At 42.4% G+C, this 17,529-nt stretch overlaps 1 protein-coding gene across 1 annotated transcript in view; it reads left to right on the forward strand.

Annotated features, from left to right (window-relative positions):
- ADCY1 (adenylate cyclase 1) overlaps positions 1-17,529 on the forward strand; it is a 1,095,828-nt gene that overhangs the window by 316,630 nt on the left and 761,669 nt on the right. The window contains exon 2 of the mRNA XM_085606626.1: positions 2,213-2,362. Coding sequence (XP_085462752.1) covers positions 2,213-2,362 — 150 coding nt within the window. The remainder of the gene's footprint in view (positions 1-2,212; positions 2,363-17,529) is intronic.

A 17,529-nucleotide genomic window follows, 5' to 3' on the forward strand; every position in this document is an offset into this window, starting at 1 on the left:
ACACAATTTAAAAACCATCTTTACTAAAAGATGTGTTATTAAATTCTGAGTTCATAGAGCCTAAACTTAATTTTTCTATCTTGTCCCGATGGGAAGTTATACTTGTAAGATGTTGTAAAGTATCTCTCATTCTATCCTATGGGGCAGATAGCCTTTCAATAGTGAAAAATAAATTGCCAGTATTTCACTATCAGGAAATGTTGCACACACACCAGTACATGTTCTACCATTCACATACACTGTACTCCGCCCATGGGGATACATTGGGCCTACCATAGGGGTGCCTTACATGTAAGAAAGGGACACTTGCCAGGCCTTTTAGGGCCTGGCAAGTGGGTGCACTTGGCAGGTCGACTGCAGTGGCTGGTCTGAGATACCTTTTCAGGGCTACTCATGTGGGTGGCACAATCAGTGCTGCAGGCCCACTAGTAGCATTTGACAGGACCTGGCACACTCAGTCTAGTACTAGGGACTTGCCAGTAAACCAAATTTGCCAATCAGGGAGAACCAATTGTGATAAAAATGTACACAGGGAGCTCTTGCACTTAGACACTGATCAGCAGTGGCAAAGTGCCTAAACCATCTAAACCAGCAAAAATCGAAATCCAGCACAGTATCAAAACATACAGGAGGTAGAGGCAAAAAGTCTGGGGAACCCACGCCAGAGATGCCATGTCTAACAACAATACTCTATATAATTTGTTCACAGGGCCAAAGTACAGGCATTGTTTATACGACACACAGTAAATTACAGACGTCACCACAAACAATACTGTTGTTGACATCACTGATGACATCGATATAGTGTTATCGAGCACATCGATGAGGATGATCATGTGCAGTTTGCCAATGAATTTCCTGAAACTCCAGCCACTGCAGATAAAACTTGGATGCTAACTGGCAATTTTATGTCTAATTTTAGCAGAGCATCGATTATCTACTGTATTCACATGGGCATGGCATATGGTCCTACTCTGCTCTTAAGGTTTGTGCAGCAACCATAAAGTACATGAGGTACATACCTTACAATACATTTATAAAGTATGCTTTGGACTACCGAGACATGCTAACACTGGATAGAATCGATCCTACTTGACATTCCTTTAAAATTAGGCAATGGGACTGAAAACAGAAGTTTTTCAAGGTCTTGGATTATTACAGGTTTTTTCTATTGAGGTGAGCGAGAACTACAGTGCATTCAAAAGGTTTGGTGTAAATAAGGACAGAACTCACTGGCCTTTCCCAATTAATGAAGATACTCTAAGCAGAAACTGATTTGGGAGACAGCAGTTGAGAGAACAGCATGCAGAAAGGGCATGTTAACCATGTCATAAGTCAATTGGACATGAGCTGCTTAAGAGGGGAAAATACTGCCAGTATGGTGGTAAACTCTAGATTTGGCATCCAGCTGAAGTTTCGGTGGCTCCACCGCCCCTTCTGTACTACAACCAGAAAGCCCACCCTTAAGTAAGTCCTATATTATGTCGCTATTACAATAAATTTTAAAGGGCAGATTACGAATAATTTAAATTAGAAAAATAATTATTGGATGCTGGGTATTCCTCTTTGAATCAGGATAGCGATAATAAATTAGTCTACTGGACAACGAAATGTGAAAGTTCGATAATGAGAACATCACTGAAGGAGTAAAATTGATAAGAGTAGCCAGTAATTATTTAGCTGAATTCCAATCAAAATATCTATTTCTAATAGTGCATTGTATAGCTCCATCAGGTCACCTTTCAGGCATTTCTGAGTATTAGTAAAACATATAGTCATCATATAGGATTGTAAAAGGAACTGACACTAGGCCAGATACATCTTTTTGTGCAGTAGCTGGTTCAGTTCACCTCCAAGGGATGGGGGAAATGCAGCTGCCTGGTTCATTGTGACTACCCTTTGTGTTTGATCCTGATTATGTGCCAAACGCCTACTTAGTTATGTTTTCTTTTCTTTCATGAGCCGAGAGTATGGTGCATGCAATCTGAAAATAACAAATTAGTTTAATTGAGAATCTTTGTTCAGAAGGTACAAAGAGGGGTAGGTTCTACATAGATCACTACTCTTTGAATTGAATAAATGTGTACATTCCTAGATACATATCTGCATTACTAACTAATACATAACATGCCTTAGAATTATTGTGAATTGTATTTTCCTCAAGACATATTATCATATTTTATTGAGATATTTTTATCTCTTTCCTTTACAGCTTGTGGCCAATGTCATTCTTTTTGTCAGTGTAAACTTGTCGGGGATCTTTGTGAGGATTTTGACAGAAAGGGCTCAGAGGAAGGCCTTCCTTCAGGCAAGAAACTGTATAGAAGAGAGACTCAGGCTGGAGGACGAAAACGAAAAACAGGTCTGTTAAAAACTACTGTCACTTTGTTTTATCTTCCTCAGACATCATCAGGATACATTGCTCTTCGAGGCTTCTGTGGGAAGTAAAAGGCCCTCTAGTAGCATTAAAGCAGGTGGGTTTGTTTTGCATAATGGATTTGCTGTCAGTAGTGAGCAAATTATGGAAGGTCTCCCCTTAGGCCATTACAGTGCATCCTTGGCCTGCAAGGACTCCCTCCTCTTGTCCCCGTCACACACATAAAAACACTAAAAAAATGTAAACAATCAAAAAAGAAGCGCCGCAAGCTCAGTGTATTTGTACAGACAAGGGGCATAGATTTTCACTGATTGTAAATTCTGAAAAGGCAAGTCAGTAAAGAAGGTGGAAAGATACAAAGTTTTGAAGTGCTTTGTTATCTGCGTATAAGGACAATTTACTGTCTATATTACTGTCGATACGCGAGGGAGCTACATATTTTAAATTGTCTCACTGTGCAATACCAGAATGCTCGATGAGTATGGCTGACTGCTGTCACTGAACACTGTTATACTCAATTGTGACAGTCAGGAAAAAAGACAAACATTCATTTAAAAGAAATATTTTCCTGCGTAGGTTATAAATAATTTGAGTGTTGTTAATATTTCAATCTTAGCACAGCAGGTGAAACCTCTTTATCTTTTACACAGAAATCGCAACAATTTAATCGAGCAAATCATTCAAATGGAAATCATTAAAAATGAATTATTACTTTTTATTTGCTCATTTTGATTTATGTTCTGGAATATTAGGGTTTGCAATAAGTACACTACCATTTTGTTACGCCAAAACGTGGTTATTTTGAGTGGAATATCCCTCACGCTCTTGAGGGAGCGGGGTTTTCTATATTTCAGCCTTTGAGTATAAAGTTTAAATAACCCCCGCCACTGGTCATTTGGACCTTTGTTCGTCGATGAAGAGAAATGAGGAGCTGTCATCAACAAACCTTTAGCAGACAAATAACATGTTTTGTTTATCAAATATCTCAGGATCCTAGACTACTTCAAGTCCGATGACAACTTACAATGCTCAACATCTAAGCAAAAACACTGCTTATTTGCAACATACAAAGCAGATAACCTCAATATAAGAACGTAATCTCAAAAAGAGATTGGCGACACAAAACCAAGTTGATATTCACACCTCAACCACTGCTACCGTCTTCGAATCAGCTACTCCTTCAATCTTCAAGTTCAGGCTTCAGGCTTAAAGGACATGGGCAATTGTAATTTGGGTTAATTTATTTAACTCCTCTCTCTTGTGGCATTAACTGTCCTCTGGTTACCATCTGAGGGAGAGGGGTTTTCTAATTCTTAATCTTCGTGTATAATCATTAAATAACCCCTGTCACTGGTCGTATGGACCTTTGTTTGTCGGCAAACAGAGATAAGGAGCAATCATCTACATAACAATAAATCATTAAAGACTTTAAAATTCAGCTAATAAAGAGAGTTGGTGTGAGTTAAAGGGTTTTATCTTCAAATTGTATATTCTTTTTAGGCATTAATCTTGAAATTCAGCATTAAAAGTTAATATGATTCATCAATCAATATTTGATAATAAAATAAAACAAACATTTTGCTAAAATCAGAGTCAAAATATTATTAATACAACGAGCGTTTTCCATAAAGGAAATTCCCTATTCTAAATCAATTTGGGATAAAGAGAGGAAAATGTGTCAGTTCAGAAACCCAATGAAGAGTTACGATGAGAGAGAAAGCTATGGGCAAGCATGAAGCTTTTGCAGTACAAATTAGAAAGTGTTCTCAGCTCAAAGATATCAATAGACTGTTCCGCAAATTATAAGCAAGTTAGCTTCTCATGAAGAGAAGGCATCAGAATCTCAAAGACGAGTCTCCAGTCAGAGAGTCAGGAAAGGAATCTGACTCCTGGGCATCTGGGGTCTGGGGTCTGAGAGCTAAAGCGGAATAGGCACTAATCTAAACACATAAATTCTATGTTGCAACATTATTTTCTTTCTTCTTCTTCATCCTCCAAAAGAATATCAGCATACTCCTGGGAATAAACAAACTCCCCATTTTCTCATCAGAGCATAAGAAACTTTCAGACATTAGTCCTTGAAAAGTAACAACATTGTTTTCTTGCAGTCCAAACACTTCTCCCGATGAATCAATCATCCTGTCGCTTCATCTCCTCCCAGTAAGAACCTTATTATCAGTTGTCTAATACTAGACAAGTGTCTGTTTACCAGCCAACAGTAAGCTTCTGAAGAAGCAACAAAGAGAAGAAAAACATCTTGAACAAACAACTATTCAATGTGAAAAACAGGCCTTTCAGTGTTAATATATTATTTTTAATTTATGATGGCATTGACGGTTAGGCTAACTTAAATCAGCACTTTATTCATATGCAGGCCTACAACATATAAGTATGATTATTTACTGTAAATTCTACATTTAGCATATTTTATTTAAATATAAGCTTGTTCACATTATTAATACAAGTATTTTGCCAGAGAATTAAATTCATGGCAACAGTTTTGCCCCTCTGATTGTTGGAAAACAATCTCAATGTATTTGCCAATTAATCTTTAGAGTGCACAATCATTTTTGGTTGAGGCATTTTTTAAATTTCCGAGGGTTTCATCTCTCTTCAGCTTTTAATACTCTTTATTCTTTCTTTCTTTCATCTCTAACTCCCCTATGATTTCTATCTTTCTTTCTTTCTTTCCTTCTTTCTTTCTTTCTTTCTTTCTTTCTTTCTTTCTTTCTTTCTTTCTTTCTTTCTTTCTTTCTTCTTCCTTTTAATTAAATAGCATCTAAAATCTTTATATAAAACATATAAAGTTATCAAGCAAGTATCAATGATTAGTATAGGTCTCAAAATGACTCTATAAGTCCTCCTCCTACTGTTGCAAACCAGTTGCCAATGGTAGAAACTTTGTATAAGCCCCCTGATACACTAGAGGATTCCAAATGTTCAAATACAGGTTTCATATCAGAAATGTTCTTTGAAAATTCTTCTATCTTTCTACTCTCGTCTGGTATATATGAGCAGCAATCTTAAGCTTTCAGGATCTTGCAGACTTTGCCTTTCTCTGCTAACAACATATCTAAAGCTAATCGATCTTGCAAGACTATTGATCTAATAGCCAGTAATTTTATGTTAACTACTTGCAAGGTACCTGACGTACTAGCAGCTAGTTTATCTATTACTGTTGATAGCTATTTAATTTTCACATTGTATAAGACTACTCCTACAGGTGGTATTATTGCTCCAAAAATATGTCCTGCTAATTGCATTCCATCATTTGTACTATGTGAGTGTCTATGGGGTGGTGTCATTGTCAAAGCATATATGCTATTTACATGATACATCTTAGGAAACAACAAAGCTAAAGAGCAGCAACCTCCCAAACAGCTGGTATCTGGAAATAGTCACCTTGTCCACACACAAAATAAACTCTAAGAATAACTGCTTCTTCCCCTGTTAATATTTGGATAGGTCCTCCTAAAACTTCAAAAGTGTGTTCACAATTACTAATCCCAATATGTCTTTTCCGAACCTGATTGCTCCTTCTGTAAACACACAATGTCCCTTTTTGTCTTCTATCTAATTTCATTGTTTTATATTCATCTTCTTTCTTTCAACCATTCCTTAAAACATATTCCTATTTATTTTTGTTATGGGAAATGTGAGCTCTTCTTTTCTCAAATGTTAATAAGGATGCCTTTTCTAATGGTCTAATTAAACCGGATAGGTTATTTTCGTGAGTCTTAACAGTCTCTATGAATGTGGATGATCTTAAGACATACCATGCAATTTCCATATAATTTGCCTGTGAGTGAGGATTCAGTCTTTTCAGAAGTGGAATTTTAGACAGAATCATGTCATAATTGTTATGTTTTGTTACTTGGTATTTGTAGCGAGATCGTGAACCGGGTAGATTTCTTGGCACTTGGGTAACAGGCGTACATAACGCTGTCCGGAGGTTAGTTGTATGCTTGTCTAAATAGCCATGTTTTTAGGAGTTTCATGAATCTCCCATAGTTGGGTGTGGATCAAATGTCAAGTGGAAAAGAGTTCCATCTGTGGGGGGCACTCACAGAGAATTTAACACTGCTCAAATGTTTCCTTTTGACTTTGGGATAGTCTGGAGATTCAAGTGGGTGGACCATAGGTTTCGAGTAGGAGTGTAGTTCTGAATTCTGAAAAGGTATAAAGGCAGGGCTTTTGCCATGAATGGTTTTAAAAATAATACATCCAGTTTTGAAGATGGCCCTCTGAGCTACTGGGAGCCAGTGTAGCTTTCTCATTAGATGGTTGATATGGCAGTGTCTGGGTTGTTGAAAAACCAGCCTGGCTGCCTGGTTCTGTGAGACCCAGGTAGAGAGAGATTTCATAGTCTATCCAGCAGATGACTAAGGCAATGATGACTTGTATGACGGCTTTGAAAGTCAAATATTTTCAGATTTTCCTGATTCTCTGAAGTTGGAAGAAGCAGGAGGAGATCGCTGCTCCTATTTGGGGTTTTATGGAGGCATCCTTATCAACGAGGACCCCAAGACTTTTCACAGATTTCTTGGGCATGGGGGAAAGCCTATCTCAGGTGGCCAGAAGGAACAATTCGATTGGTTGAGTTTGTTTATAGCAATAACAATTTCTGTTTTATCAGCATCTAGTTTTAGCTGTTTGCTGTTCATTCAGTCACCTATGTATATCATCGTGTTTTGGAAGGCGTCCTTGTTTTTCTTGGTGTTATCAATAGTGAAGAGTAGATGCATATCATCAGTGTAATTATACATTCCTACATTCATTGTCTTTAGGGAATGTAGCAGGGGGCGAATATACAGATTAAAAAGATGGGAATACAGGGAGGATCCACAATTTAGCTGGACCTTAGGTGAAGTGAAGGGAGATAGCCGGACCAGGTGATGGCGGCCCTTGAGGGAGGATTTTACCCAGTCATGTTCTGTGCCCTGCAAGCTCGCGGCTTTGACACGGTCGATCAGATCATGGTCAACCATTTCGAAGGCCGCTGATAGCTCCAGGAGGACCAGTGCCTGTGTGCTGCCTCTGTCTGCTTCTTCTCTCATGCTATCTACTACAGACAGGATGACCATTTCAGTTGAGTGGGCAGGCTGGAAGCCTGCCTGCAGGGAGTCGAGGAAACTTGAATACTCTTAGAAGGAGCAGAGTCTGAGTGACTTGGGCCTCTAATAACTTTGATAGATGGGGGAGTAAAGAGATGGGTCTGTAGTGTTTCAGGACCAAAAGGACTTCACCAGACTTCTTTCAAAGCATGATCACTACAGCCTCTTTGAAGGACTCAGGAACACTGCCTTGACTAAAGGACAGGTTGAGGAGGGAGCTGGCTAGATCAGGGAAGAGAGAAAATATTATTTTTGGGATCCAGGGAGGACAGGTGTCTTTGGGGGATCCTGATTTGATTAAGCTCAGCGGGTCCACAAGGCGATCCTTGATGACAGCAGGAAGGACCAGGAGTGTGGTGTGATGTCTATCTTCTAATGGGGTTACATACACAAGTGAACTTAGAGTGATGCTGTTTTTTATCACCTTAATTTTCTCAATGAAGAAGGAATTCAGGGAGTTGTGAGTAGAAACGATAGGTAGAGTTATTCTCTCAGGGTTAGATAATACTGTGACAATTCCCCAAATCTCCTTCATTTTATTCACAAAATGTAAAATTTTGCTTGAGAAAAAGGTTGATTTGGCTTGCATGATTGATTTTTTTATATGCTTTTAGACATTGGATGTAGAATTCATTTTTTTTTCAGGTGATTAGTTGTTCCACAATATGCGTTCTGCTAGGCAGAGTTTGAGTTTGGCTGATTTTAACTCTTCTGAATACCATTTAGATGCCTCATGGCATCAAGCTTGTTTGGCTTTACAAATAGGAGCATGACTGTTTCTGGCTATTGTTTGCTAGTCAGATATTGCCTCCTCGTATTTATCTAAGCTCTTGGGAGGGTTAGGTAATGAGAGTGCCAATAAATCATCGAACGCATCATGGTCCATTCGGTTCCAATTCCTGGAAAGAATTCTAGAGCACGGGGAGGATTTCAGTGGGGTCTGGCTAATCAAAGATAATTTAATTAAGTGGTGGTCTGACCATACACAAGGAAAGACAATGAGATTAATATTGTGAAGTCTGTGAACCAGACCTGGTCTAATGTGTGATGTTTGATTTGTGTAGATACAAACTCATGTTGTTCGTAATTTAGGCTGCCCACTGTGTCAGTCAGATCAGTAGATGTTTGCTCCCAAGAATCCTCATTCGCCCAAAAGTTGAAGTCTCCAATGAGTAGTATTTTAGAGTGGTCAATAACTAGCGGAGAAATGAAATCTGCTAGAAGTTGAGGAGATTGTTGCATATAGCCCGGGGGCCTGTACAGGAGGGCACATATCAAGAGGGAAGTTGACAAGTCTAGCTTGATTAGTATGTTGTCAACTATTAGGATATTTATAGAGGTAAGTCTAGAGAAGGTAAGATATTTCTTGATAGCTGCTTCTACACATCCTCTGTTTTACATGTGGGTATGTTAGTCTGAAGTAAGTGATGGCTTTCTGAGAGAGCTGCTAAGATGTTTTGTGTGGCTTTGACAGTTAACTAAGTTTTGGTTAGGAGTAATATATCTGGGGATTCGGAGTCAAGTAGATGGAAAATCTCAAGCTGGTGCTTGACCAGTGAAGGAGTATTGAGATAAGTGATGGACAGCTGCGGACGGGTGCAGACAGGCTTGCCTTTGGCATGCCTTCGAAATGCCAATGGTTTGTCTAGTGTGAAACCGTGCTGCAATGGTCATTAAGTAGCTGGGAGAGATCGACTGGCTCCTCCCACATCAACGCTGATTGGTTGTACCCCACCAATTCAGTACTAGTATCACAAAGTTAAAAAACGAGTCAATTGATACTCAATTAAATGCACCAAATATAGGACTTCTTTTTGACAATATTGCAATTTGCCGGGCGACACCTTGTGTCCGTTCTCAGCTAGATGGTTTAAAAGAGAAATTGTGTCCTGTTTATAGGCGTCTTTTGTATTTGATGCTGCAAGTAAGTAATCAATGCACTGTACAAGAACTGAATATCAAGGTATCTGCAGAGTCTCAAGATTCTTTTTCAAGATCTGATTAAAGATTGATGGACTTTCTGCATACCCATGTGGAACTAGGCACCATACCAAAACTCTATCTTTAAACACTAATGAAAATAGGAATTGACTGTCCTCATGCAATGGAATAAAGAAGAAAGCCTGACAGAGCTCAACAATGGTAAACCATTCTGCAGTGCAGACAATCTGAAATAATATTGTTGTTGGATTTGGTGCTGTAGGAACGTAGGATCTGCTTTTATGGTTACCCCCACTTTTCACTTGATGTAATGCTGTTACTGACTAGTCTGACTGGGATCCTACTAATCAGGATCCCAGTCTCTGTGCTTTCTCCCTTAAATAGAATTGGTAAGTACTTAGGTACATCCCAGATTGGACAATGGTGCAACTTCATCAGTCCCTAGTATATGGTACTTAGGTACCCAGGGCATAGATAAAGCAGGGGTCCCCCATGGGCTGAACCATGTATTATGCTACCCATGGGAGACCACTCCATTTGTAACTACAGATATGCCATTGCAGCCTGTTTAAGATGGTGCTAGCACCACTTACAAAATATATAATTTTCGCTATATCAAAGGTCACTGCACTTGAAACCTAGAAGTCACCCCTGCATCAGGCCTTTGCAATCCTGAAGGTAGGGTGCTTGGTTCTAAATGTGAGGGTGATCCTGCATGAGCAGGAAACCCCTATGACCTACGGAGTACTTTCTCCCGAGTTGTAAGTGAGACAGCCATATCACATATAGAGGGGCACCCCATCATTACACAGTGACCATCTCTAAACTGGCTGCAATGAATCCTATCATGGTTGGTATCAAACATGGTGGAATCATACACCCACACCAAATCGGTGTGGGAGGTATGATTCCATACACAATAAAGCTCCTTTAGGAGGCCCTCGGTGCTCCCGGTACCAGTCTTCCAGACCCAGACAGAAAGCCAGGACTGCGGCTTGCCAGAGACATGTTTCTGCCCTCCTGCTGCTGAGCCAAGCACAGGGCAGAACAATAGGTGTCCTGTCACACGGAGGTGTTCTCACCTCCCAGACAGGATTTAATGTATTGGGGCAGGGTAAGAGCTCTTGCCAGAACCACTTAATCTGCGTGCAGGGCACACTTGGTGCCCTCCATGCATAGTCCAGTTCAAACCAGTTCAGGGAGCCATTGGCTCCCGCTATGGCGTGAATCTGGACAAAGGACAGGGGAGTATCCTCCCCGTTGTCCAGCCCCTCCTTTGGGAGGGACCCGTGAATCGTCCCAACCCTTTTCTTAGGGTATTGAAGGGCTTACCTGTGTGTGGGTCCCTAGATTTGTCATGGGACAAAATTTATTTCAGACACCACTTCTTCTTCAACAGTCTGGGCACTCTGGACTTTGCTCAACTTCGCTCCAGGCCTCAAGACTCCAACTAGGAAGACTAATGCCGCTCCTGATTTCGTTGCCCTGCATGTCTGAGCAACATCCATGCCTGTGCACCAAACAGGAACCTTCCAAGGGATGTGGGCATCCAAGACACCAGAAGGATTCTCCCTTAAAGTGAAGGAGTCACTTCCCTGCATCTGCAGGCATCGCAACTAAGCTGACTGGTTTACTGATCGTGAGCTCCCACGGACTATAAAAGGCTCAGCAACACAGGTGGTGGTTCTTCACATCTCTCCAGGCCTGTCCTGACCTCTCACCAAGTTTCAATCAATCAATCATGGAATTTATATCGCGCACTACTCACCCGGAAGGGTCTCAAGGCGCTTGGGGAAGGGGGTCTGCTACTGCTCGAACAGCCAGGTCTTGAGCTGTTTCCTGAAGGCCAGGTGGTCCTGGGTCAGCCGCAGGTGGACGGGTAGGGAGTTCCAAGTCTTAGCCGCCAGGTAGGAGAAGGATCTTCCTCCGGCGGTGGCTCTCTGGATGCGAGGGACGACGGCGAGGGCGAGGCTCGCGGAACGTAGCTGGCGGGTGGGCGTGTAGAAGGTGAGGCGGTCGTTGAGGTACCCTGGGCCCAGGTCGTGGAGGGATTTGTGTGCATGGGTGAGGAGTCTGAACGTGATCCTCTTGTTGACAGGGAGCCAGTGCAGGTCTCTCAGGTGGCACGAGATGTGGCTGCGTCGGGGGACGTCCAGGATGAGACGGGCGGAGGCGTTCTGGATACGCTGAAGTCTTTTCTGAAGCTTGGCTGTTGTACCGGCGTAGAGGGTGTTTCCGTAGTCTAGTCTGCTGGTGATGAGATCCTGGGTGACCGTCTTCCTGGTCTCGGTCGGGATCCATCGGAAGATCTTCCGGAGCATGCGGAGGTTGTGGAAGCAAGCTGAGGAGACGGCGTTGACTTGTCTGGCCATCGATAGGGAGGAGTCCAGGATGACGCCCAAGTTGCGTGCGTGGTCCGTTGGTTTGGGTGCGGTGCCTAGTGCCGGAGGCCACCAGGAGTCGTCCCATGCGGAGGGCGATGGTCCCAGGATGAGGACTTCTGTCTTGTCCGTGTTCAATTTCAGGTGGCTTATGTTCATCCATTCAGCGACGTCTGTCATCCCTTCGTGTAGGCTGGCTTTGGCGGTGTCGGGGTCTCTGGAGAGGGAGAGAATCAGCTGGGTGTCATCGGCGTAGGAAATGATGTTGAGGTTGTGTTGGCGTGCGATGGCAGCGAGGGGTTTCATGTAGATGTTGAAGAGAGTGGGGCTGAGCGACGATCCTTGCGGGACGCCGCAGATGACTTCGGTGGCCTCGGAGCGGGACGGAGGGAGGCGTACTCTCTGTGTTCTGCCGGAGAGGTATGAGATGATCCATTCCAGAGCCTTCCCTTGGATGCCAGTGTCGTTGAGGCGTTGGACTAGTGTGCGGTGGCAGACAGTGTCAAATGCTGCGGAGAGGTCTAGGAGGATGAGTGCCGCTGTTTCACCGTTGTCGAGCAGGGCTCGGATGTCGTCGGTGGCAGCGATGAGGGCGGTCTCGGTGCTGTGGTTGGCTCTGAATCTGGACTGCGATGGGTCGAGGGATCCGTTCGTCTCGAGGAAGGCTGCCAGTCGCTTGTTGACGACCTTCTCGATGACTTTGGCAGGGAAATGAAGGAGCGAGATGGGGCGGAAGTTCTTGAGGTCGGTCGGGTCCGCTGTTGGTTTCTTCAGCAGAGCGCTGAGCTCGGCGTGCTTCCAGCTCTCCGGGAAGGTGGCTGTGTTGAAGGAGGTGTTGATGATGTCTCGGAGGTGGGGTGCGATGGTAGAGGCGGCCTTGTTGAAGACATGATGGGGGCACGGGTCGGTCGGAGATCCGGAGTGGATGGTGTTCATCATGCGTGACGTGTCTTCGGGGGTCACCTCGGTCCATGTCTGGAGGGTGGCGGCGGGGCGCGTAGGTTCGACCGATGGGTGCGGGGGTGGAATGCCGAAGCTGTTGTGGAAGTTTAAGACCAGTGTCCCTCGTCGGAGCTACAGGAACCAAACCCCTGTGCACCTCGTCGACTTTGCAGTTGCAAAGGCTTGTTGGCTCCCTTCCATCAAGATCTTCAGGCTCCAAGTAGCCCCTACCTGAATCATCTCCAGTGACCAAGATCTTCATCCTCACCACATCTCTTGCATCACGGGCTTGCCTCATTTGTGAGCTGCTCAAGGTCCTCATGCGACTGCAGTGCCTCCGGCCTGTAGGTCCCTGTGAGGGTCATCTTCATATTCTTTGGGCTCCCCTGATTCCTTGGGGCCTAACCTGACTCCCCTGCTTGTGGCGAGTCTCCTGGACCTTGCTGCTCCCGACATTGCACCTTTCTCCACTTCCACGTTGGTTGCAGTTGCCAAAGCTTGTTGGTGCTTTTGCCGGACATCCACCCCTCAACTCTTGAAATTCGACATGGTACAGCTCGCGTATGGCTCATGGTCTTCCACAGTGTCGCCTGGTCCACACAGCTGCAGTCCTAAAGTCATCGTCAGCTCCCCTGCAGCACCCAACATCGGTGGCCTTTCATCTTCCGTGCCTCCTGGTCACTCCTGAGTGGCATAGACTCTGTCCCCTCTGCTTGCAGGTTCTTCACATCTTCAATCTACCTTTTGGTTCCACCGGACACTTTCACCTTCTCCAGCAGCAGCTTCTCCATTGGAATCGACGGCGGTCTCCAAAGCCACTTCAAACCCATGCACCCGGTTGCCCTGGGGCAGGTATCCTGGTTCCTAAGGTATCCGCAGGTGGGGTGGCTCTCCAACTTTCTGTCTAGCACGGGGTTTCTTCAGGGTCTACTGTGAAGTGTCCTTCTTCTTTAAAATTGCAACCACGACTTACCCATTGAGTTTTATTGATCACATGGTTGGATCCTACTTAGCACACAACCTCTGTGGGGCACCTAGTTACTTACCTCGGGAGGTTCCTTGGGACCCCAACACTTCTACGCCTCCTGGGTACAATCTTGACTCCAAGTCGTGGTTCGCATTCTACTAAATTAGTATATGGTTTGGTGTCCCCCCGGTGACCACTGTGTATTAAGTGCCACTTTCCTGTTTCTATCGTAAAGTATTCTGTGCCATGTGTATATCTCTGGGTAGGAGATATCTGTGTTAGTGAGTGTCTTATAATAAATACATATTTTTATAAATACACTGTGTGGTTCTTGTTCACTTAATCTATATTTATAAGATTAGGTTCTGGTAAAACAAGCTGCTTTACAGTCCTTCTGGACTAGGCCTGAAGGTTGCTCTCCACAGCAACGACTTAGAGAACTTTCTAAGGTTGTCTAAGACCACTAAAATCACCATAAGTGTTTTCTGGATTGGTGCAGGGTGCCCACTTACATAAGTGTACATCACATACCAAGCCAGCTTCTCACAGGTGCCATTAGACAATGTGGAACAACTATGATGATAATTTTTTGAAGATCCTGTACAAACCTGTACTTCCCATTGGGCTTCTCTAAAATCAGAAAAGGTCACAATTCTTATCCGTATTTCGATCATGTTCCAGTGCCGTCACATGCATAGTCTAGCGTGCCTATGTTGTTTGTTGCTCAAAAACAGGATTATCTCATTCTTAAGTTAAACTGATGTTCTGTATTCTATGTGAGGAATTTGTTTTATCACTTTTTCTGCTGGGTCAAATACTTTAGTCTATACGGCTATCGCTCATACGTACTTTTTTACAAACCGTATATGCTCTACAAAAATCATCCTGCCTACTTAAACAGCAGTATTGTAACACACATATACAAACTGAAATGAGTTATTTAGATGAAAAAAATTGTATTGCTGTATGTTTACAAACCATAAAAAATATGAAATTATATGATTTTATGCAGGCACTAATGGCACAGAAATAAAATACCAAAGGCCAAATGTAGGATAGGTTAGTAGCGGCTCCTGGAGGGAGTGCTGCCAGGTGGTGATGCAGGGTGGGGGAGGGGCAGGGTGGGGGGGTAGTAAACTCCGGATTATGGCCGATCAGAGGTAAGTATACAAATAAATAAATAAAATGAATTTCATTGCACACGCTGCATCGCCAACTGGTAGTGTATTAATGTTTGTTATTTTGCCGATAAAAAAAAAAAAACTGCACAAAATGTCAATAGTTCTGTGAGGATGGTCCCTTCCTTTAGTCAACGATGCTGAATGAATAACTATATTATTTTCTCTTTGTAGTGGAGACTGAAATATCTCATATTTTCATTTTCTGTTAACTATGTTCATTATTATGGTATGTTTGTAACTAATAGCTGTTTAGTGTGAAAGTGAGATAGAAAAACACAATAAGCTATTGTTAAGTAAACATTTTTCCTTTCAAGCTAAAAACAAACAACAACAAAAATGAGCAAACCATTTAGTATCAGAAGACGGTATTCAATGCAGATTAAAGTTGGAGAAATGTGGGAAAATATCTGCCACTAATCTTGTCCTGTAGGTAATAAATTTGTCTCTTAGCATAATTAACTGAGCATTTCACCCTAAAAGCAAAACAGTGACACTTGTCATTTCCTTCAGTTAACTAAAAGGGATCAAGTCCCAAAGTGTGTGCCCGTTTAGCAAATACTTCTATTGTACTTCATAACTTCACATTCGGCACTGCCCATTTCCCCAAAAACTTTTGTCTTCCCATGGAAAGGAGAGCTGAAGAGTGACACAAAACCTACAATTCCTCATTATAATCTCTGAATCTATAACTGCAAGTCCTTTTACTGACCTTACACATGTGAATAATAGATTATTCAATACACTGCTTCTTTTTTTACTGCATATCATGCATCTACTGGGAAACAAGTAAAAGATAATGACTGCAATAACCCTGACCAAATGTGAAAAACACTAATCTGACTTCATTTTCACCCAATCATGTAGGTAATTAGGTAGGATTACCTGCGGACTAATCAGCATGATTCACCTCATAGAATACAAAATGTGGTGGTAGGGTCCACCGACCTCTGCCGCAATCATGATTTGCCATCAAGGAACGTCAGTGGCATTTCCTAACAGGACATAGCTTTTGAGATCCTGACAACACAGTTCTTTCAAGCTCATTTTGAACGTTTCATGACAGTTGTAGCGTCCACCCCATCCTAGGTACCCGCTAATGATTACGCCACACTGAGCCTAGTATTACGCCACACTGAGCTTAGTATTACACATATATATTTGTCTGTGTGTAACTGCTACCTCAACATTCTAAATCACCCTTCATTGCATTCCGCTCTAACACTTACGTCACAGTTCTATAGAGTCCATCAGAAGCCAAAAGAGTTCCATCATTTCTATCTCGCAAGACACTACATCTCCCCCTCTGTTAAATAAAAAAACTATAATGTTTTGCAAACTATACATATAGATAGACATACACATTTATATCTCTATAACCATTCTTTTTGGCACCTTAATTGTTCAACCTGATTTTGTTCTTGGAAACTGGGAAATGTCATGAACAATGTTGAGGATCTGCATCAACGGTGTAGAGGAAACCGCAGTCACTGATATTTCAGACCCAGTCTCTTGTTCAAAAGTTAGATCTGATGAACGATTATTTAAGTGCCTAAAATGAGAAGAAACCCTGGTAATAGACTTCCAAGGGTGCTGGGCAGTCACCATGTGTCCCATGGTAGACACCATGTGAAAAGGTTCTGCATAAAACAGATCATCAGATTTTCTTTTCTGCATCTGTAATGCGAGCACTCAATCTCCTTTCCTAAAGTTTTTCTTCGCAAGTCAACTTTGGTCAGCATATGATTTCCTCTTTTGTTTGCTCTAGAGGTCCTTCTATGATTTACTTCCTCATCTTTCTTTCTTTCTCTGATTGGTCCATTGATGAAATTTGGTGTTCATTGCTCTCTCGAACATCAGTATCGGAGGACTTTCACCTGTGGTCGAGTGGAGTGTTGAATCACAAGCTGTCAAGGTAGAATTCAGCACAGACTTAAAATCTGGCTTCTCAAGAGTAGCTTGCTGCACTGCTTTCTTTAGCATACTCATAAAATGCTCAACAAGTCAGTTGGCCTGAGGCCACAAAGGTGTGCTGTTCTGATGCTTTATATTCAAATGCTCCAAGAATTATTTATATTCTCGACTGTGGAAAGGTGGGCAATTGATAGACTTCACTAAAACTGAAACACTCCATGTCACAAAGATGCAATTGAGTCTTTCAATGACTCGTCCTTGAGCAGTAGATGAAAAATCTCCAATTAATGGAAATCATGACTATTCCGTGATAATCACTGGCAGATGATGTCCAATGCTGAGTGGACCGAAAGATTCAATGGCTATTCTTTCCCATGTATGCTTTGGGAGTTCTGATATGTTCAACGTGTGGTGAGTAGGTTTTGTAGAAAGGCAGTTACATAGATAACAGTCCTTTAATCCCTTTTCAACCCTGTCATCAAGGTAAGGAAACTAGACTAGGTCTTGGAGAGCTCCTTGTGTGCCAACGATTCCATGATGGACATCATGCGCCTGTTCAATTATTTTCTGTCACAGGTTCTCCAGAATCAGAATTCTCGATCCTCCTTCCTGAATTATTGACAGTTCATTCTTGAAATTTTTGGATTTTTGATATTCCCCATCACTTGAGAGAGGTCAAGTGTGTTGGTTCCATGACTGTTGTGCAATTATATCC

Source organism: Triturus cristatus, chromosome 5_2 (genome assembly GCF_964204655.1).
Source record: "Triturus cristatus chromosome 5_2, aTriCri1.1, whole genome shotgun sequence".
NCBI classification, from domain to species: Eukaryota; Metazoa; Chordata; class Amphibia; order Caudata; family Salamandridae; genus Triturus; species Triturus cristatus.